At 41.8% G+C, this 21,535-nt stretch overlaps 2 protein-coding genes across 7 annotated transcripts in view; both read left to right on the forward strand.

Moving 5' to 3' along the window:
• The window catches only part of LOC111954935 (DEP domain-containing mTOR-interacting protein), a 23,499-nt gene extending 13,751 nt beyond the window's left edge, over positions 1-9,748 (forward strand). For 3 of the 4 annotated variants that reach the window (XM_023974874.2, XM_023974872.2, XM_023974875.2), the window contains 4 exons: positions 7,706-7,837; positions 7,964-8,034; positions 8,186-8,290; positions 8,471-9,748. In XM_023974874.2, the coding sequence (XP_023830642.1) occupies positions 7,729-7,837; positions 7,964-8,034; positions 8,186-8,290; positions 8,471-8,599 (414 nt within the window). In that variant the 5' untranslated portion in view covers positions 7,706-7,728 and the 3' untranslated portion in view covers positions 8,600-9,748. Of the gene's footprint in view, positions 1-6,487; positions 6,881-7,705; positions 7,838-7,963; positions 8,035-8,185; positions 8,291-8,470 lie in introns of those variants that run through there. The other variant, XM_023974873.2, reaches the window with a different exon arrangement.
• A 2,631-nt stretch (positions 9,749-12,379) lies between these two features.
• Positions 12,380-21,535, forward strand: part of LOC111955050 (collagen alpha-1(XIV) chain-like) — a 97,749-nt gene continuing 88,593 nt past the window's right edge. Inside the window, exons 1-3 of one of the 3 annotated variants that reach the window (XM_023975092.2) lie at positions 12,380-12,722; positions 16,983-17,108; positions 20,639-20,755. In XM_023975092.2, the coding sequence (XP_023830860.1) occupies positions 17,018-17,108; positions 20,639-20,755 (208 nt within the window). In that variant the 5' untranslated portion in view covers positions 12,380-12,722; positions 16,983-17,017. The remainder of the gene's footprint in view (positions 12,723-16,982; positions 17,109-20,638; positions 20,756-21,535) is intronic. The other 2 variants (XM_070435989.1, XM_070435990.1) reach the window with 2 other exon arrangements.

Here is a 21,535-nt window from a genome sequence, read left to right on the forward strand (position 1 = left end):
AGGAAGCCACTGCTCCAAAACTGCAATTAAAAAGCCAGACTATGATTTGCAACTGCACATAGGGACAAAGATCGTCTTTTTTGGATAAATGTCCTCTGGTCTGATGAAAGAAAAATTGAAGTATCAGTCTCATCAGTATCATATCAGTTTGTCTCTGTGGATGGTTTGTCCTCTGACAAATCAACTGTAKATTTCGGTGTTCCTCAAGGTTACGTTTTGGACCACTATTGTTTTCACTATATATTTTACCTCTTGGTGATGTCATTTGGAAACATAATGTTAAATTTCACTGCTATGCGGATGACACACAGCTGTACATTTCGATGAAACATGGTGAAGCCCCAAAATTGCCCTACCTGGAAGCCTGTGTTTCAGACATAAGGAAGTGGATGGCTGCAAACMTTCTACTTTTAAACTCGGACAAAAGAGATGCTTGTTCTAGGTCCCAAGAAACAAGGAGATCTTCTGTTGAATCTGACAATTAATCTTGATGGTTGTACAGTCGTCTCAAATAAAACTGTGAAGGACCTCGGCGTTACTCTGGACACTGATCTCTCTTTTGACGAACATATTAAGACTGTTTCAAGGACAGCTTTTTTCCATCTACGTAACATTGCAAAAATCTGAAATTTTCTGTCCAAAAATTATGCAGAAAAATGAATCCATGCTTTTSTCACTTCTAGGTTAGACTACTGTAATGCTCTACTTTCCGGCTACCCGGATAAAGCACTAAATAAACTTCAGTTAGTGCTAAACACGGCTGCTAGAATCTTGACTAGAAACCAAAAATTTGATCATATTACTCCAGTGCTCTACACTGGCTTCCTGTTAAGGCAAGGGCTGATTTCAAGGTTTTACTGCTAACCTACAAAGCATTACATGGGCTTGCTCCTACCTATCTTTCCGATTTGGTCCTGCCGTACATACCTACACGTACGCTACGGTCACAAGACGCAGGCCTCCTAATTGTCCCTAGAATTTCTAAGCAAACAGCTGGAGGCAGGGCTTTCTCCTATAGAGCTCCATTTTTATGGGATGGTCTGCCTACCCATGTGAGAGACGCAGACTCGGTCTCAACCTTTAAGTCTTTATTGAAGACTCATCTCTTCAGTAGGTCCTATGATTGAGTGTAGTCTGGCCCAGGAGTGTGAAGGTGAACGGAAAGGCACTGYAGCAACGAACCYCCCTTGCTGTCTCTGCCTGGCCGGTTCCCCTCTCTCCACTGGGATTCTCTGCCTCTAACCCTATTACAGGGGCTGAGTCACTGGCTTACTGGTGCTCTTCCATGCCATCCCTAGGAGGGGTGCGTCACTTGAGTGGGTTGAGTCACTGACGTGATTTTCCTGTCGGGGTTGGCGCCCCCCCCTTGGGTTGTGCCGTGGCGGAGATCTTTGTGGCCTATACTCGGCCTTGTCTCAGGATGGTAAGTTGGTGGTTGAAGATATCCCTCTAGTGGTGTGGGGGCTGTGCTTTGGCAAAGTGGGTGGGGTTATATCCTGCCTGTTTGGCCCTGTCCGGGGGTATCGTTGGATGGGGCCACAGTGTCTCCCGACCCCTCCTGTCTCAGCCTCCAGTATTTATGCTGCAGTAGTTTATGTGTCGGGGGGCTAGGGTCAGTCTGTTATATCTGGAGTATTTCTCCTGTCTTATCCGGTGTCCTGTGTGAATTTAAGTATGCTCTCTCTAATTCTCTCTCTTTGCACCCTCGACATCCACTGTGATTATTATTATTTGACCCTGATGGTCATCTATGGACATTTTAACATCTTGGCCATGTTCTGTTATAATCTCCACCCGGCACAGCCAGAAGACTGGCCACCCCTCATAGCCTGGTTATGCTTTAGGTTTCTTCCTAGGTTCTGGCCTTTCTAGGGAGTTCTTCCTAGCCACCGTGCTTCTACATCTGCATTGCTTGCTGTTTGGGGTTTTAGGCTGGGTTTCTGTACAGCACTTTGAGATATCAGCTGATGTAAGAAGGGCTTTATAAATACATTTGATTTGATTTAGAACTGTTTGGCCATAATGACCATCGTTATGTTTGGAGGAAAAAGGGGGACGCTTGCAAGCCGAAGAACACCATCCCAACCYTGAAGCACGGGGGTGGCAGCATCATGTTGTGGGGGTGCTTTGCTGCAGGAGGGACTGGTTCACTTCACAAAATAGATGGCATCATGAGGCAGGAAAATTATGTGGATATATCTCAAGACATCAGTCAGGAAGTTAAAGCTTGGTTGCAAATGGGTCTTCCAAATGGACAATGACCCCAAGCATACTTCCAAAGTTGAGGAAAAATGGCTTACAAAGCTCTGACCTCAATCCCATAGAAAATGTGAGGGCAGAACTGAAAAAGCGTGTGCGAGCAAGGAGGCCTACAAACCTGACTTAGTTACACCAGCTCTGTTAGGAGGAATGGGCCAAAATTTACCCAACTTATTGTGGGAAGCATGTGGAAGGCTACCCGAAACGTTTGACCCAAGTTAAACAATTTKAAGGCAATGCTACCAAATTCTAATTGAGTGTATGTAAACTTCTGGGAATGTGATGAAAGAAATAAAAGCTGAAATAAATTATTCTCTCTACTATTATTCTGACATTTCACATTCTTAAAATAAAGTGGTGATCCTAACTGACCCAAGACAGGGAATTTTTCCACGGATTAAATGTCAGGAATTGTAAAAAACGGAGTTTAAATGTATTTGGCTAAGGTGTATGTAAACTTCCGACTTCAACTGTATCATAKATTTTTAAGTAAAAAATGTAGCAACTGCAAATTTCCGTTTTAAACAAATTTGCACTTTGGTGCTGTAGCGTCGACAGCTTGATTAAAAATTGGTATTTTTCCAAATAATTTACCAAGTCTAAATCTGACATTGATTTGAATTTACAGAAAAATACAGTATGATCTACTACCATCTGCATTGGGACTCTTGAACTTCTCATGCTGAAACATACTGTCTCTGTTGGTGAATAGTGGTACTGTCATAATTTCTACTTCTGCGTAACCTACAGTCATATGCTCTTTGTTACAGCACTGTTGATTATGTACGACTACAAATATGAGTCTGGCTGGATCATGACTGCTTGTTATTTATCTTGTCCATTGTTAGAAACAAATTTAGATGTCCTCAATAATCATGATCAACAAAATGGTTGTGGTTTGGTAGTCCGTCTATGGCCAGTAGATGGCAATGTTATCTATAATACATGTCCATTTTAGTCATTTAGCAGACAACTCTTATCCAGAGAAACTTACAGTAGTGCGTGCATACATTTTTATACTGGTCCCCCGTGGGAATCAAACCCACAACCCACAACCCTGGCATTGCAAGTACTCTACCAAGTGAGCCACATGGGGCTAATACAAAAAGCACCGTAACAGTGGTCACCAACCCTGGTATTGTTAACACTACACCCAGCTGACCAACCATTGTCTCTTGAAAAGTGTGTCATTCCTTCAACCATCTGTCAACTGACTTGAAATGGCAATGGTTAAAAAAAGGACTGTGAAATGACACTGTGTGCCTGCCATTGCTATCATGTAGGCCTATAGCAAGGGTGGACTCTGTTACACTTGATACAAAGCAAGGACAAATTTCAACTACATTTGTGGTTCAAATGTATTACATGTGCTGATAAACAGTAAGTCATGTGGTAATACTATCATGTTGACTGTACTGTCATCTTGCAATTCTCTAAACTTAGCTTATCTTCTATATTTTTGTCACTGTTCAGTGCAGGCTTTTATGGTCATCTTGACATGCGGAGACATGTCTTGAAGGACATTAGTCCACATACAGCATAGTACATACTTTACAGCTTTATATAACAGTGGCCTTATGTGACTCACACACTACCTTTTCTGGAAATCCGGAGGCATCTATCTTTGAGCAGAGCCTAACTATTAGTAGTATAATATCCAGGAACATTCTGTTATTTTATTTGGGGACATATGGGAAAGAGCTTTGCACTACATGTGGGTTTTATTGAATTGAGCCCTAAGTCTACAGATGTAGGAGCTTAATTTGTGCTAGTTTGCTACAGAAGGAAAATAATCCTGCAGCAACAAGAAATGTGAATCATGTGGTTTATAATTCATGGACAGGTTTTTGTAGGGGTTGATGCATTTTTCGTTAGGACAATAGCCTACAAGTTTGCATTGAATAGCCTACAAGTTTGCATTTCCTGCTGAGGCAACAGAATAGTGATCAAAGGAAGATCGTACATCTGTATGTAAGATAAGGCCTATATAAAGTTATTGAGCTGTATGTTTTCTAAATACCAGAGGCAGTGTGTCATCCATATCAGACTTTATCAGCCTATTGATCATGACTCACCTCTATACAGTGGGGTGCCATGACAAAAACCTCTCAATGTGAGCAAGACAAAGGAGCTGATTGTGTTCAATAGGAAAGGAGGACCGGCCACCATTAACATCGATGGGGCTGAAGTGGAGCTGATTGAGAGTTTCAAGTTCCTTGGTGTCCACATCACCAACAAACTATCATGGTCCAAACACACCAAGACAGTTGTGAAGAAGGCACAACAACAAGTCTCCCCTTCAGGAGACTGAAAATATTTGGTATGGGTCCCCAGATCCTCAAAAAGTTCTACAGCTGCACCATCAAGAGCAGGCCTGGGCAATTCCAGTCCTTGGCCTGATTGATGTCACACAATTTGAAACTATTTTTTAAAAATTTTAGCACCCTTTTCTCCCCATTTTCGTGGTATCCAACTATCTTGTCTCATCGTTACAACTCCCGTACGGGCTCGGGAGAGACGAAGGTCGAAAGCCATGCGTCCTCCGAAACACAACCCAACCAAGCCGCACTGCGCCCAAACCCTCCCTAACCCGGACGACGCWAGGCCAATGTGGCCAAGCGTCGTCCGGGTTAGGGAGGGTTTGGCCGGTAGGAATATCCTTGTCTCATTGCGCACTAGCGACTCCTGTGGCGGGCCGGGCTCAGGTCGGTCGCCAGGTGCTTCCCCTGACACATTGGTGCGGCTGGCTTCTGGGTTGGATGCACGCTGTGTTAAGAAGCAGTGCGGCTTGGTTGGGTTGTGTTTCGGAGGACACATGGCTTTCGACCTTCGTCTCTCCCGAGCCRGTACGGGAGTTGTAGCGATGAGACAAGATAGTAACTACTAACAATCGGACCTCCCGGTCGCGGCCGGCTGCGACAGAACCTGGGCGCGAACCCAGAGTCTCTGGTGGCGCAGCTAGCACTGCGATGCAGTGCCCTAGACCACTGCGCCACCCGGGAGGCCCACTAATTTCATTTTTAACTGAAGATCATGATTAGTTGATTATTGGAGTCAGGTGTGTTAGCTGGGGCTGGGGCAAAAGTGTGACACCAATCAGGCTCCCGAGGATTGGAATTGCCCAGGCCTGATCAAGAGCATCCTGACCGGTTGCATCACCGCTATGGCAACTGCTCGGCATCTGACCATAAGGCGCTACAAAGGGTAGTGCGTACATCACTGGGGCCAAGCTTCCTGACATCCAGGACCTATATACTAGGCGGTGTCAGAGGAAGGCCCAACATTTTTTCAAAGACTCCAGTCACCCAAGTGACTGTTCTCTCTGCTACCGCACGGCAAGTCTAAGACCAAAAAGGCTCCTTAACAGCTTCTACCCCCAAGCCATAAGACTGCTGAACAATTCATCAAATGGCCACCCGGGCAATTAATCAAATGACCCCCCCCCCCCCCCCCCTTTGTTTTTACACTGTTGTTACTCACTGTTTATTATCTATGCATAGTCACTATGCATAGATAATAAACAGTGAGTAACAACAGTGTAAATAACATTTCATTTGATTTGAGGATGTCTCTACCTTTTAGCAATGTGAGAGGAAAGAGACATTGCTATTGCATATTGCTCTCTGGCCAGGTAACCAGGCAAAGGAACCACAGAATAGAGGTCATTAATGTTATACTACGGATTATGGTGCACTCAGTGTTGGTGTGTGGTCAATGATCATCTTGGTTTGATGATCATCTTGGTTTGTCATTGAATTATACAATAAACTTTCTCTTGGATATAGTCCACATAATCTAGGACAGTGATAGTAAACTATACAGCAGGATGACTGTATCATATTGTTTTAAAAAGTGTTGAACAGGTTCATTGACCTCAATGACAATCAGCAAACACATGGACGCTTTTGTTTCTAGAAACAAGTATGTTTGATCCTATTTTGTTCTATTTGCTACTGCTCTTAAATTTCCTGTAGGTTCTTTGTTTTCAAATGACCAATGGTATTATATAGGCCTGTTATATAATTGGGTAAATACGTTGAATATTGTATTTGTAGAAGCAAATACCTCATGCTGTCAACAGCTAGGAATGTTCTTGATTTATCTCACAGAATGCCATTATCACTAGGTCATTATCAGCAGTTTGTTTGTCTATTTGTCATTGTGGATGTTGTTGCTGTTGATGTTGTTGAACCTTCCCGCTGTCCACGTCTCTCATACATTTACCATGACAGAGAATGTGTGTGTATGTGTGTGTTTATGTGTGCGTATGTGTATGTGTAACAGAGAATATCCAGTCATTCCACTCCATCTTGCCTGACCACAGTGACCAGTGGAAAACTCCACTGTGTCTGTCCCTACCTCCATTAGAACATTAGTGATCCCAATGCCTTTCTCAGCTCTTATCTCCTACCCTGGGATAGCCTGGCAACAAGGCATCCCTCAACTCCTCCCTCTCCCTCCAAGCCAGCCTAMAATGTTTACTCTTTCTGGGGGTTAACATTTAACATTTACACCGGAGCACCATAGCTGACTGGAGCATCAGAAATAGTAGACAGCAACTTCCCAAGTTACTTGGCACTTTGAAGTGGATTTAATTGTATTATGGGACCTCGGACAGCTGGTAAGGGCTACTTTTATTATGTGAGGCAAATATGTGAAAAGTGTTGATTTTAGGTATACTGAAATTGTTTTAGGTTTACTTGCTACTTGCTATATATTATTGTGTCTCTTGTTAAATCATAAACATTGGTGTTGAGTTCACCTTTATGAGTGTTGTGAATACAATGGTATAACAAGTAAATGTGGAACTGWTTTCACTTGTACTTGGGCTCTTACTAAGTATTTTTAAATGATCACATTTATTTGTTATTTTGGAGAGATTGAGAACAATTTTATTGATGACAAATGATAGATCAGTCCAATTATATTAAACTATAAATTAGAAGAGATACAGAACATAGATGAAAGCACTATTGCATTGAGTTTGACTGGGGGTGAATTCTACCTTTTATTTTATGTGCCATCATAATGGTATGCTGGTGATTGTTATGTAGCTAAGTGCAGTATCCATAGCTACATGGATASGCTGGTACATAAATATTAGCTTGTCAGGAAGTGTTATTGTGATATCAATCAGGTCAGGGAGTGTTGATACAGCACATTGTGTGGCTATATTTGATTAACAGCAGACGCTTAGTTCTTTCAAAACACTCATATATGAAATGGGAGGCAGGTATGTGGTGTGTGTTTGATGTGTTCTACTGTAGATACTACAGCACAGTAAACAGTTCTGAATGTYTGTGTGAAATTTCATAATGAATAACATGGCTTCCTTTTGTTATTAGTGTTTTTTCCTCTCAGTACACTTTGTCAATCACTCTCAATTATACAACATGTCTATGTTCTCTCCGTGCGATATCTCTATATATTCTTCTTCTCCTCTCAGTCACTCCATCCAAGGAAAGAAAGATGGTGTCTGGGGCGCATGATAACAGTCTTAGTAGTGGCAACATTGGGTATTATAACAGAGGCCRCARGCTTACCCCTACCTCACCTGTGCTGTCAAACCCCAAATCAGGTAAGAGTCTCTTTGGTCTTAATCTAAAGCTGTATCATGTCCTCTCTACTGTACAGATTCAATATAAACACCACTGTTCATGATTACACTGAGAACCTGCTAATTAAGTGTTTGTTCCATTGACAGTGCTGAAGAGACAAGTGAGTCCAGAGGAGCTGCAGAGACCAGGAAGCCCATACATAAAGAGGACGTTTACAGTATGTTACCACAGTGTTATCTCTTATTCATGCCAAAAGCATGAAACTCAACCAAATATCATTCAAATCCATAACGTTTTTCACGAGTACATTATATTTGTGATTTTACTGACTATTTTCTTCTTAATTAATCTGATCAATCTATATCCAGATTGTGGGTGATGCYGTGGGCTGGGGATTTGTGGTCAGGGGGAGTAGGCCATGTCACATCCAGGCAGTGGACCCCAGTGGGCCTGCAGCAGTAGTAGGAGTGAAGGTGAGTACCATGGCATTGTGGGACATGTAGTGTAAAGAGCAGCTCCAGTGCCTCCGGGTTGATAGCTTTGTCAAATCAATATTGTTAGATGGGTACGCAATAAACGTCTTCCTCTGCTGTATGCAGCTCTCATAAATGATCTTCAGTACGTACAATATTTGACCAAAGTCTGTTTTCCAGGTGCGCCAGTTTGTGGTCTCTGTCAATGGTCTGAACGTCCTGTCTCTGGACTACAAGATGGTCAGAAACCTCATCCTCACTGGAAAACGAACCGTGGTCATGGAGATTATGGAGGAGTCTGATTGTTGAGGATGAGGTTGTATTGTATTCGGRTACAGTCAGCTTAAGGTCTCAGTCACCCATTGGCTCTTGGAGGCGGAAAGCTTAGAGTAAGAATGTGGACTGTATTGGCCCAAATAAATCCATAGAAACCTTATGACCTTGATATGGAGCGAAATGGACTTAGCTACATCATCGACCTGAGACGAGGGTCACAGAAACAGCGACCCCACAGAAACCTGATGAGCCCCACTGTGAAGACGTGTGTTTACATCATCAGTCCGAGACTGACCAGTGTTCCGTGGTTAACATGGTTCCAGCTTGTGCTTTTGTTCTCTTGAGGCGGTTTAGACTTTTGACCTGTGCGCCTACTCATTGCCATCCCCCTGCTGTTTGCTTTTCCATCCACTCCCTCCTATGCTCCAATGGAGGGTTCCTTCCTAGAAAGACAAGTATTTAGGGTGTTGTTGATAAGTGAGGTGGCACATATTGTAAACAACTCCATGCTTTCTGACATGGCAGAGGTGTTTTTAAATATAAGTTGTTTTGTTGAATTATCTTGGCATTTTGCTTTGAATATGTTTGGCATTGAATTCTTAAGTTTGGTAGCAGGAGCAATTTAACCATTGTATTTATATTGGCCTGGAAATAGCACAATACTGTCAAACTGCAGACCACATACTGTCGAGCAGCATAAAAAGGCCTGGATGTCATCTTGGTTTCTCAAATCAAATAAAACAAATCTGATTCCATTGCAATGTTTTTGGAAACCCACAATACTGACAAAAGTTCAAATAATCAATCAGTAGTAGCCTATCAATATGTTAATCGTTTTTTATTTTTGAAATAACAAATGAATGTATTATGTCAAAGTGAAATAGATAGATTATAGCAGTGATATTGTGGATTTTGTAGAATACTTCAAGTGTAATGCATGATCACATGGTCCAACATAAGGTATGAAGGACCAAAAGCACTAAGGATGTGTACTAGTATATAGCCATATACTGTAGCCTGACCCTATACATTTGCTATGATCAACTGATCTTTAGAGGGTATTAGTGCAGCCAGGCCAGCAAGGAGTATCTACATTTGTGTTAGTGTTTGATCAGTGTGTAAATATTTCAATTAGCCAATGAATTAATAAAATAAAGTAATTCAATTCAAAATATCAGCAAATGTGTATTTCAATGTATCAATGTTTATGATATGATTCATCACTTGCAAATAATACATTTTATAATCTTTAAAAAAAAGGAATCACATCAAATTAAGCAAATTATTTTAGCAACATCAAGATTATGGCTAGAATTTTTACTCTGCTTCAATCTAATGGCAATAAAGTAACAGCATGTATTGAACCATGACAGGTACTTTAAACTGCAATAAAARAAGAAATGACCTTGAAGATCATGATCGACAGGATCACATTGGCATTCATAGATTAAGTGGACATAATATCTGGTCAAGGAGAGCATGGTGCTATAATATCGTAGATGGGATAATGAACTATACAGTACATGGAACAACATTCAAAAACGTAAACAGAGCCATAGATTCCATATGGCTCTGACCARCAGGTGGCAGTATGTACCACATATACAACTCATATTCGCAAATTGGATCTCATTGAATGAATATCCAAATCTCTTTTACAGGCTTTTTCAGTACTTTAATGTTTTTTTGTTTTGTCATCATGTTTGTTTGATGTCACATTTGCCACAATAATATTACAATCAATCGATCAKATTTTTTATAAAGCCCTTTTTACATCAGCTTATGTCACAAAGTGCTTATATAGAAACCCAGGCTAAAACCCCAAAGAGCAAGCAATGCAGATGTAGAAGCAAGGTGMCTAGAAAAAAACTCTGTGGAAAGGCAGGAACCTAGGAAGAAACCTAGAGGGGAACCAGCCTCTGAGGGGTGGCCAGTCCTCTTCTGGCTGTGCCCAGTGGAGATTATAAGAGTACATGGCCAATAACAAACTACAAGCTTTTTCCCTGCATTATATATTTTTTCCTGCATTATTATTAGGGCTGCTATCACTACAGAGTAATAGAYGGATACAAACATATCCAGCTTCGCGCCAGTTAGTGTAGGAAATGTAGGTTAAGATAACTCTCTTGAGGGCATTACAGGGGTTAAGGGCTCAAGGGTTTAAGTGCAGTAGCATGGAATGCTCTTTAGATGGGTCAGGGCATGTGTCAAAGGCAGAAATTGTGAGCTATTTCAAACTCCATCTAGTGGGGGGCTCAGCATTATAAATGCACAATAGATTTTGAAAATATTATTKTTTATCACCTCTGTCATGACCATGACCTTGGTGTCATGGCTATGCCTAAAACATGGCGTTCCTAACTACCCCTCTGAGCTTATAGAGAAGCATTTGACATTGGGCCAACTGGGAAAGGTGCGTAGCCTAAGACTGCATGGGGTTACCCATGCTAACTGTACTGCATTCAGTCACAGCCATCCTTTAGTCAATGACGTGMTAACTGTCCATTGATGAATGAGTAGTAGTTTGATGTGAGATGGTCTAATCAAAACAGRTATCCCGAAGTTACTCAAATAAGTTTAAAAAATATATATTTTTCAACAGCAAGGGTAGAGCCTGTGTGTTTGGAGCCATTTAATTAAAAAATGAATTGTGTGAAACATTAAACTTGATTGGATATTCATTAAAAAAATAAATTAGGCTGCACTGGAGTGCCATCCTACTCATAACACCAATGTGGCAAATTRGGGGGTAACCTGCCAGGGACTCTGACCATCAGTTCAACACCTTAACCATTATTCCAAGAGGTCCAAACCTCTTGAAGCAGTTGCTAGGTTTGCTGCTATATGTTCAAAGTTAATAGTATCTTAGCTTGGGTGCGTGCTATACAGATCCTTGGGACGCCCCTAACCCAGTGAAGTTGACATTTAAAAAGGTTAAGGTAAGGGTTAAGGTTAGGGCTAGGTAAGGGTTATGGTTAAGATTAGGGCAGAGGTTAAGGTTAGTGTTTTCCGTTAGGGATGTCCCAAGGATCCTGGATTCCACTGGGCTTACTTCCACAGGCATGAACACATTTGATGTGGTCAAGAAAGGTATTTTTTAACAAATTCACTTTCCAGAAATTATTTTAGCCCTTACCCAACCAATAAAAATAAAACGCATCCTGATGGTACATATTTTGGTTACATAAGCATAAGATTGATAGACACTTTCATACATGTCCCATTTCATATTTAGCCAAGAACAACTTGCTGCACCCTGATGATAATGATAGCCAGATAGKTGGAATGCAAACAAATAATAGAGCAGAGATGTGGATGGAGATATTATAAATTGAAACCTAAAATTGTTGACATATTCAGATTTTGAGAGGACTAGGCTACTCAGAAACCATGCATGTAGCAGGTTCACAGGTAAATATTGTTGTTATAGGCCTARGTAACAACACGTATGTATGRGTGTGTGTATGTAATATAATAATAATATACATTATGCCAAGATGCCATATGGCTGGCTGATTAAGCTACCTAAATGTTTCAGCCAAATCAGTAAATTCTCCCCTAAGAGGAACGAACAATTGCACGCGCTCGTGCTGACCAGAAGCGCGCGAAAAATACATGCCTGAAAAAAAGCTCGCAGACGAATGTTAAAAACAGGTAGTCTGCCCCGCCGGCGGTCAGACGTTTATCTGCCTCTATCGAGATTTAACGCGGGGAAGGAATGAATAGCTCAAGGGATGGGTGAATGAGTAGCTCACGGGAAGGGTGAATGAATAGCTCAAGGGATGGGTGAATGAATAGCTCAAGGGATGGGTGAATGAATAGCTCAAGGGATGGGTGAATGAATAGCTCAAGGGATGGGTGAATGAATAGCTCAAAGGATGGGTGAACGAATAGCTCAAGGGATGGGTGAACGAATAGCTCAAGGGATGGGTGAATGAATAGCTCAAGGGATGGGTGAATGAATAGCTCAAGGGATGGGTGAATGAATAGCTCAAGGGATGGGTGAACGAATAGCAACGCGGGATACACCCACCTTCGCAAATCTGACACTGAAGGAGCGCGAGCTGAAGATAGTTTGCCAACAGCCGGCGAAGGAAGACACGCATGAAGGGTCCATTTGGAGCAATACTACCTGTAAACAAATGTTTTGAAAAAGGTATGATATATCTTCTTTGGTTTGGGATAAAGTCAGTGTTTTATTTCTACACATTCAAAGTAGAAGTGGTAGGAAGTGGAACGTCACCTGTCAGTGGTGGTCGTGGGGGCGCGTTTGACAATTTATGCAAATTTGGTTTAGTCAATTTACTTTATCTGTCGTATTTCGTCGATACTGTTTGTTTAGCTCATTTATAATTAAAATATAATGTACAGTCGTTTTCAGTGTTTTCCTAAATCTGTAGGCCTACACGAACCATTATCGAGGATAGTTGACTACTACTGTGGTTTGCCTGTAGGTTACTCCTGCAATTTCTCATGATGCAAAGATTAGAATGCTATTTTTTAGCCGAGGAGAATGATTAGGCATGGCGAATTGAAGTGCTGCTTTGAAGTGTCAGCGAGCCTAATGATGAAGTATTCCTGTTGAAATGTTTGCATAAGTTTGATATAAAGGTAAAGGTGTGACATCATCTTTTTTTTTTACATACTCAATAAAAAAAATAAAAAAGACGAATTCATTTTGCATAATTGCATGCATTTGATTCCTGCCACGGTACTRTGCAGGATCATGCCACGTTTCAAAGATCCTTTGAATGGTTTATGGGTGTCAGTATGGTTATGTCAAAGTTTAAAGGCTTTGATGAGTTCGTTGTTTCCAAAGTTATTTGAAATTGAAATGGGAATGCACTTTTGTATCTACATTCTTAGAAGTGTATTAATAATATTTATTGTATTGCTCTATAACTTATAGGGATGTGCATCTTTCCCTTTCAAGGCGATTCAACCATGTGTTTGATGTATTTGATACCATTCCAACAATTCCGCTCCAGCCATTACCACGAGCCTGACCTCCCCAAATAAGGTGCCACCAACCTCCTCCCGTGCTAGATACATGAGCTCCAATACGATACAGGAACAATACGTTTTAGTTTGAAATGATTCCGTGCGAATCGGTTTGATTAGAGAACGCGTCGAAGCGATTTGGTTTGATGTAATACGATACGATGCACTAACATTTGTTGCGTAAACACGTACATTTTCCATTCTAAATTCAAATCTGATGCTGATGGAGCTCATGAATTTTTATTTTATTTTTTTATTTAACCTTTATTTAACCAGGTAGGCAAATTGAGAACACGTTCTCATTTACAATTGCGACCTGGCCAAGATAAAGCAAAGCAGTTCGACACATACAACAACACATAGTTACACATGGAGTAAAACAAACATATAGTCAATGATACAGTGAAAAAAAATAAGTCTATATACAATGTGAGCAAGTGAGGTGAGATAAGGGAGGTGAAGGCAAACAAATATATGTATAAATAAATAAAATCTAAAAAGGCCATGGTGGCGAAGTAATACACACAGCAAGAAAATAAAAACTAAAAAACACTGGAATGGTTGGTTTGCAGGGAAGAAAGCGCAAAGTAGAGACAGAAAATAATGGGGTGCAAAGGAGCAAAATAAAATAAAAAATTACAGTAGGTAAAGAGGTAGTTGTTTGGGCGCTAAATTATAGATGGGCTATGTACAGGTGCAGTAATCTTATGAGCTGCTCTGACAGCTGGCTTAAACTAGTGAGGGAGATAAAGTGTTCCAGTTTCAGAGATTTTGTAGTTCGTTCCAGTCATTGGCAGCAGAGAACTGGAAGGGAGCGGCCAAAGGAAAAATGTTTTGGGGTGACCAGAGAGATATACCTGCTGGAGCGCGTGCTACGGTAGGTGTTGCTATGGTGACCAGCGAGCTGAGAGATAAGGGGGACTACCTAGCAGGTCTTAAATGTAATGTAATGTCTTGTAGATGACCTGGAAACCAGTGGGTTTGCGACGAGTATAAGCGAGGGCCAGCCAACGAGGTGTACAGGTCGCGTGAGTGGGTAGATATGGGGCTTTGGTGACAACAACGGATGCACTGTTCTGATAGGACTGCATCAATTTATTGCAGTAGGGTTTTGGAGGCTATTTTGTAAAATGACATCACCGAATCGACGGATTGGTAGTGATGGCAGTTTACCAAGGTATGTTGGCAGCATGAGTGAAGGATGCCTTGTTGCGGAATAGGAAGCCAATTCAGATTTAACTTGATTGGAGATGCTTGGATGTGAGTCTGGAAAGGAGAGTTTTACAGTCTAACCAACACCTAGGTATTTGTAGTTGTCCACATATTCTAAGTCAGGCGTCTCAGAGTAGTGATGTTGGACAGGCGGGCAGTGCAGGCAGCGATCGGTTGAAGAGCATGCATTTTAGTTTTACTTTATTTAGAGCAATTGGGGCCACGGAAGGAGAGTATGGAATTGAAGCTCGCCTGGAGGTTGTTAACACAGTGTCAAAAGAAGGCCAAGAGTATACAGAATAGTGTCGTCTGCGTACGAGGTGATCCGAGATCACCAGCAGCAAGAAGCGACCATCATTGAGTATACAGAGAGAAGAGAGTCCTTCTGAGCTAGATTTGTGTGTGTGTGTGGTGGTTTGTGTGTGTGGTGTGTGTGTGTAAATTATGTATGTATATGGGTATGTACTATCTAGGCACCTTAGCTGAGCCATAAGGGAGACAAGGCATCTACCATCCCAAAACATCTAACATCTAGGGTGTCAACAGCTAGCCTGGGTACCAGTCTTGTTGTGCTATCTTTCCACTTCTTGCACTCTCTAGACTGGCAAGATTGACATAACACAAACCAACCTTTACCCAGGCTCAACTTGTAAGTCGCTCTGGATAAGACCGCTGCTAAATGACTTAAATGTAAATGGAAATACCACTATCAGATTGGGGGCAATGTAGCCTAGGTTTTTTGTCCATCCCCCCACTTTGGTTCTGAAATTGTCACCCACTAATTATCTTGTCATTTTTGCAGATTATGTGTTTGAGCTACTAATGTATCAATATTAGTTGCTTACAAATTAGTTATGACATAGCCAATGAATATATAGCACAARTTTGGATTACACCCCCATCTCAAAATGGAATTGTTTTGACCATTTGTAKGTTTTTACTGAGGGATCTTCTCTTCACCTCTTGCTTTGGCCATGCAGTGCGCCTCGTGTGTTTACTGTCCTCATTATGAAATGATCAACTTTACCCTGTGTATCTACAGACAATTATATACACTGATTGTTTAAAGTAAAACTACCAAAACTATTGCTGATGGTGAACCTGAACAATACAAATAAAATATATTAGTAATCCCTGTTCAGCTGGTATAGCCAGATGAGAGTTTCCACTGGGCACAGACATCAGTTCAACATCTAGTTTTGATATACATTTGGTTGAGTTTTCAACTAACGTGAATTCAACGTCATTGGATTACGTTTAAAAGACGGGTTAAAAAAAGGCAAAATGTCCTTACGTTGATGACTTTTAGCAAATCCAAACAGTTTTCCACGTTGATTCAACGTCATCACATTGATTTTTMGGGGTTGAAATTATGAGGAAACAACACTGGGTTGTGTCTCAGGTAGCTTAATTTAATACCAGTAAAACACKATTTTCAAAAGCACATAGATAACAATAACCTAGCAAATGACATAGGTTGTCACTCAACTAATAATGCCTAATATCACACACGCAAGCCATTTTAACGTTTGAATTCTGAAGGTGCCACGCAGATGTGCAAGATCAGGAACAGGCCYCATACCTCGCGTTGGTCAGCATGCGAATCTGGGCACAATGCGCTGTTTGAKTAGACTACTGATATTGCCTGGGGTTGTTCGGCATGCAAAATMACATTTAGATCAATGACTGTCAACACAGTTACATGTAGTTCGACAGTGAAGGAGAGGACGCATCAGTTGTCACAAAATATGAGGTTTTTGGAAGGTAGAAAGAATGTAATATGAGAAGAAAAAAATTGTGAACCGGCGACTTGTAACGTTGTTACATTTGGATCTGTTTGGGGTCCACAAACCTACGCACTTAATCGGGGACCTATGCATATCGGTGAATTGTTACATCCATAAGAACTTTTATAATTCCATCCCTTATTTTGAAAATGCATTAAAGGGATAGTTTGASATTTTCAGTCAAGCTGTTCCTCTAGACTTCCAGTTWTTGCGCTAACGCTAGTTAGCATTGGCTCGCGAAACTACCTCWAACTTACTTCGTACTGGACGCAGATACATAAAAATGGTATCCACAAGTTCATCTGACTCTGGGAAGGTATAGATAATTGCGAAAACCCCAAATTATCCCTTTAATAATGAAAGTAATTTTTTTTCAATAGCATCAAGCATTGTCATTCCCTTTAATGTCTCCTCAGGTTTTCTGAGCTCCTCTCCTTTACCAGTGTGAAGGATGCAAGCTATAGGACTGAAGACGTGGGTATGGAGTCCTCTACTCTGTCTGGTTCTTATCTCTCTCTTACCTGTGCAAGCTCAGGGTCAAGGTAAACACAATCGTATAGGCTGCTCCTTATCCTCTGTCATCTGGTGTGTGTCTTTTTGATGTGCAGCTTTTGTCGAAGCATTTGTCTTTGTGTCACTGTCACTTTGTGATTATTTTACTTCAAAGGGAAAGGTCACTATTTTCTGGTATATTGGCACATTTTTGTGTATAATATCACATCATTAACATTCCATTTGCAGTCGACTCAAGTGCTTTCAGAATATGCTTTGACATGAACTACCTACCCTTACTGTATATATCTGCCTTTGACCTTAACCTTGTTGATGTGAAGAAGAACAAGAACTGCATCCTCAAACAGCTGCCGTTTGTTTATCTGGGCTTGTCTTGACACCGTTGCCCAGTCCTCAAGTGAAACAAARCACAGCATTCCTGTGCTAAGAGTGGACTCTGCGCTATGCTAACCAACCTGGGCTACAGTATAGTGTCGCTTTGAGTTGTYTTGTAGCATTACACCTTGGACAGCATCCATTGGTTGTCGGCAGAAGCCTTCTGTTCTGAAGAGCTGCCCTCTGGTTTAAGATAAACAACCTGTCCCTTTTACAGGTCTGGGTGGGCGGTCAGTTGGCTTCCATGCCCATCACCCAATATGGCCCTCCTTATAATCAATCAATCAAATGTATTTATATAGCCCTTTTTACATCAGCCGATGTCACAAACTGCTATACAGAAACCCAGCCTAAAACCTCAAACAGAATTCAATGCAGATGTAGAAGCACGGTGGCTAGGAAAAACTCCCTAGAAAGGCAGGAACCTAGGAAGAAACCTAGAAAGGAACCAGGCTCTGAGGGGTGGCCAGTCCTCTTCTGGTTGTGCCAGGTGGAGATTATAACAGTACATGGCCAAGATGTTCAAAAGGTTCATAGATGACCAGCAGGTTCAAATAATAATAATCACAGTGGTTGTAGAGGGCTCAACAGGTCAGCACCTCAGGAGTAAATGTCAGTTGGCTTTTCATAGTCGATCATTCAGAGTTAGAGACAGCAGGTGCGGTAGAGAGAGAGAGAGTCGAAAACAGCAGGTCCGGGACAGGTAGCACYTCCGGTGAACAGGTCAGYGTTCCATAGCCTCAGGCAGAACAGTTGAAACTGGAGCAGCAGCACGACCAGGTGGACTGGGGACAGCAAGGAGTCATCAGGCCAGGTAYTCCTGAGTCATGGTCCTAGGGCTCAGGTCCTGCGAGAGAAGAGAGAAAGAGAGAGAGAGAATTAGAGGGAGCATACTTAAATTCACACAGGACACCGGATAAGATAGGATAAATACTCCAGATATAACAGACTGACCCTAGCCCCCCGACACAAAGTATTGCAGCATAATTACTGGAGGCTGAGACAGGAGGGGTCGGGAGACACTGTGGCCCCGTCCGACAATACCCCCGGACAGGGCCAACCAGGCAGGATATAACCCCACCCACTTTGCCAAAGCACAGCCCCCACACCACTAGAGAGATATCTTCAAACCACCAACTTACTACCCTGAGACAAGGCAGAGTATAGTCCACAAAGATCTCCACCACGGCACGAACCCGAGGGGGGGCGGCAACCCGGACAGGAAGATCACGTCAGTGACTCAATCCACTCAAGTGACACACCCKTCCTAGGGACGGCATGGAAGAGCACCAGTAAGCCCCTGTAGTAGGGTTAGAGGCAGAGAATCCCAGTGGAGAGAGGGGAACCGGTCAGGCAGAGACAGCAAGGGCGGTTCGTCTCTCCAGTGCCTTTCCGTTCACCTTCACACCCCTGGGCCAGACTACACTCAATCATAGGACCTACTGAAGAGATGAGTCTTCAATAAAGACTTAAAGGTCGAGACCGAGTCTGCGTCTCTCACATGGATAGGCAGACCATTCTATAAAAARTGAGCTCTATAGGAGAAAGCCCTGCCTCCAGCTGTTTGCTTAGAAATTCTAGGGACAATAAGGAGGCCTGTGTCATGTGACCGTAGCGTACGTGTAGGTATGTGCGGAAAGATAGGTAGGAGCAAGCCCATGTAATGCTTTGTAGGTTAGCAGTAAAATCTTGAAATCAGCCCTAGCCTTAACAGGAAGCCAGTGTAGAGAGGCTGGCACTGGAYTAACACATTTTCACAGATTATTTAAAATGCATTACACTTTCCATGTCTGACTTGTTCCAAACTTCCCATGGGTGCTTGAGGCCTCATAAACCCTCACCAGCCTTCTGGCTGTTTTAAAAAGACAGCTATGAAAATATATATATAAGAACTTAAGCCTATCTTCACACAGGCAAGTCCTTTGTCTTGGAGATGTTGTACTACTAGTTTGTTTTGGAAATGTGCAAATGAATGCACCAAGTCTCTGAAGGTTTAAAAAAACACACTCACAAACAACACACTTTCTAATTCTCTCACTCGGGMAAYCGACATTCTTCAGAGAAGAGGTATCTTTTTTTCAGAGAGCGATAAGCCCTGCTGAATACCCACCCCCCATTTTCAGGTTGGTGAGCTCGGTACAGTATTATAATTTGCCTGTTTGCACCATGCACCATCTCCAGTCTCTTTACCTTCTGATGAGTTAACCCTTTCTATGCGCTTGATTGTATTGTTTCCATACCTACATTAATGTCTGAAGGTATTTAAAGAATACATTGGCAAAATATATCTTGCCTGCTCTTAATGAGGACACTAACAAGACAAGTTTGTGTGACTGTTTGCAGTCTTTTCTGTTGTTACCAAATTGGATGGGAATGTTTTTTTTTGTTGGTTTGTTTGTTTTTCTCTGGGATTTGGTAATGCCTACTTCTGCCTGATGTGCAGAGCTGATGGGATGTTGACCCAGGAGGAAGTGGTGAAAGTGGTATATCGCTCTACTTGCAGATAGATATCTTCTTGAAGACAGGAYTAAATGCTATTCCAGTGCCTTTCAATTTGTCGCTGCTGCAATTGAAAAAAAAAGGCACATTCTACTCTGAAAAGGCCTCAAAGTAAAGAGCACACTCTTTGTAATACAATCTCAATTCGACTGCTCCGGCGAAATGCAATCATGATGAGATCGGGGATGGTACTTTGGTGCTGAGATAAGTGCTGCACAAAAGACCCCCCGCCAAAAGAGATATGAGAGCTATCAATGGCAAAGGAAGGGAGAGAATGTGACTTTGCTTTTTTGTGACATCTGTGGTACTCTTTGAATCTGTATCTTTTTAATTGGCCAAGATTCAATCTTTTAGGACTGTTGAAACACAGATGGAGAGTGCCTGTTACCTCGCCAAACACTGGCTGGAGTTCAATCTAACTGTTTCATAATCACTTTTAACTGGGGAATCTCGAGTTTCATGCATTTCCATTGGCAAAAAAATCCCCAAACCCTTCACACTCTGCTAGTTACTGAATTTGGAGAGTTTTTTTCAAAGAACATTGGTTTTTACGCCTCATTGAACTCCAACCACTGTCTTGGTGTCATTAACCKTGCATTCAATATTACTATTGAATACTATATACAAACGCTTCTTGAGTTAGTCAGTTATTGTAAAACTGTGTTTTCTGTCTTTTTTTGTCTAGTTGCCACCCCACGAAGACTTCGTTTCAAAGTCCTGAGCGCAACCCAGCTGCATGTGTCATGGAAAGAACCGAAAGGAGACTTTGAAAGCTACAGATTTATTTATAGCACACAATCAGGTAAGGTCCAGCAATGAGAACGGACGATCAAGTTACGATTCGGCCCTGAAGGAGGCTGTCTAACTTATGTTGCGTGTTTCACAACAGCTTTATACTTGRAGTGTAGAAAACATAATTACATATCAACTAAACATCAGATGATAATGTAATCGGGTTATTACTCGTCTCCTATGACATGAATGTCTTCTGGAGGTTTGACTATAGTCATGACAATTGGAGTAGGAGTTGAAGAACACACAGACTGATGGGTAATAATCATGAAGAAAAGAGGAGAGTGGCACACACTTTTGTACACCCATTTTCTTATTGCAGTGAGAGAGCCAATGTTTTTGGCGTGCACTTGCAGTAAAGAAATAGGAGTACTTCAAAGTGTGTGATTTTCCTGTATTTTATAGTCATGATGAGAAATGAACTCCAAACATCCATTTTGTAATCTATAATAATCACTATGATTGATACACCTATTAGGCGATTGACTCACTGTGTAGTACAGCCTACCATTTCGCTTCTCAAGTTGTTCTTAAGGAAACATATTAATACATGGCCCATTCTCAATGTATAGATAGACTCCATGACATTCCACCATGGCTTTTACTTTGTCCTTACTTGAAGCTGTAGCTTCAGTGGCTTGCCTGGCCTTGAGCTGGTGTTGATCAAGATAATGGAGTACGCYTCAGATAAGACTCAGTGAGCAGAGCAGAAGCAGCTGTATCTAAACTGCCTGAGGCCAGCCGGGGCATGGGACACAATCTCATCCCACCCCTGGCACCCTGCTGAACG

This window comes from Salvelinus sp. IW2-2015, linkage group LG30 (assembly GCF_002910315.2).
Source record: "Salvelinus sp. IW2-2015 linkage group LG30, ASM291031v2, whole genome shotgun sequence".
In the NCBI taxonomy this organism is placed as follows: Eukaryota; Metazoa; Chordata; class Actinopteri; order Salmoniformes; family Salmonidae; genus Salvelinus; species Salvelinus sp. IW2-2015.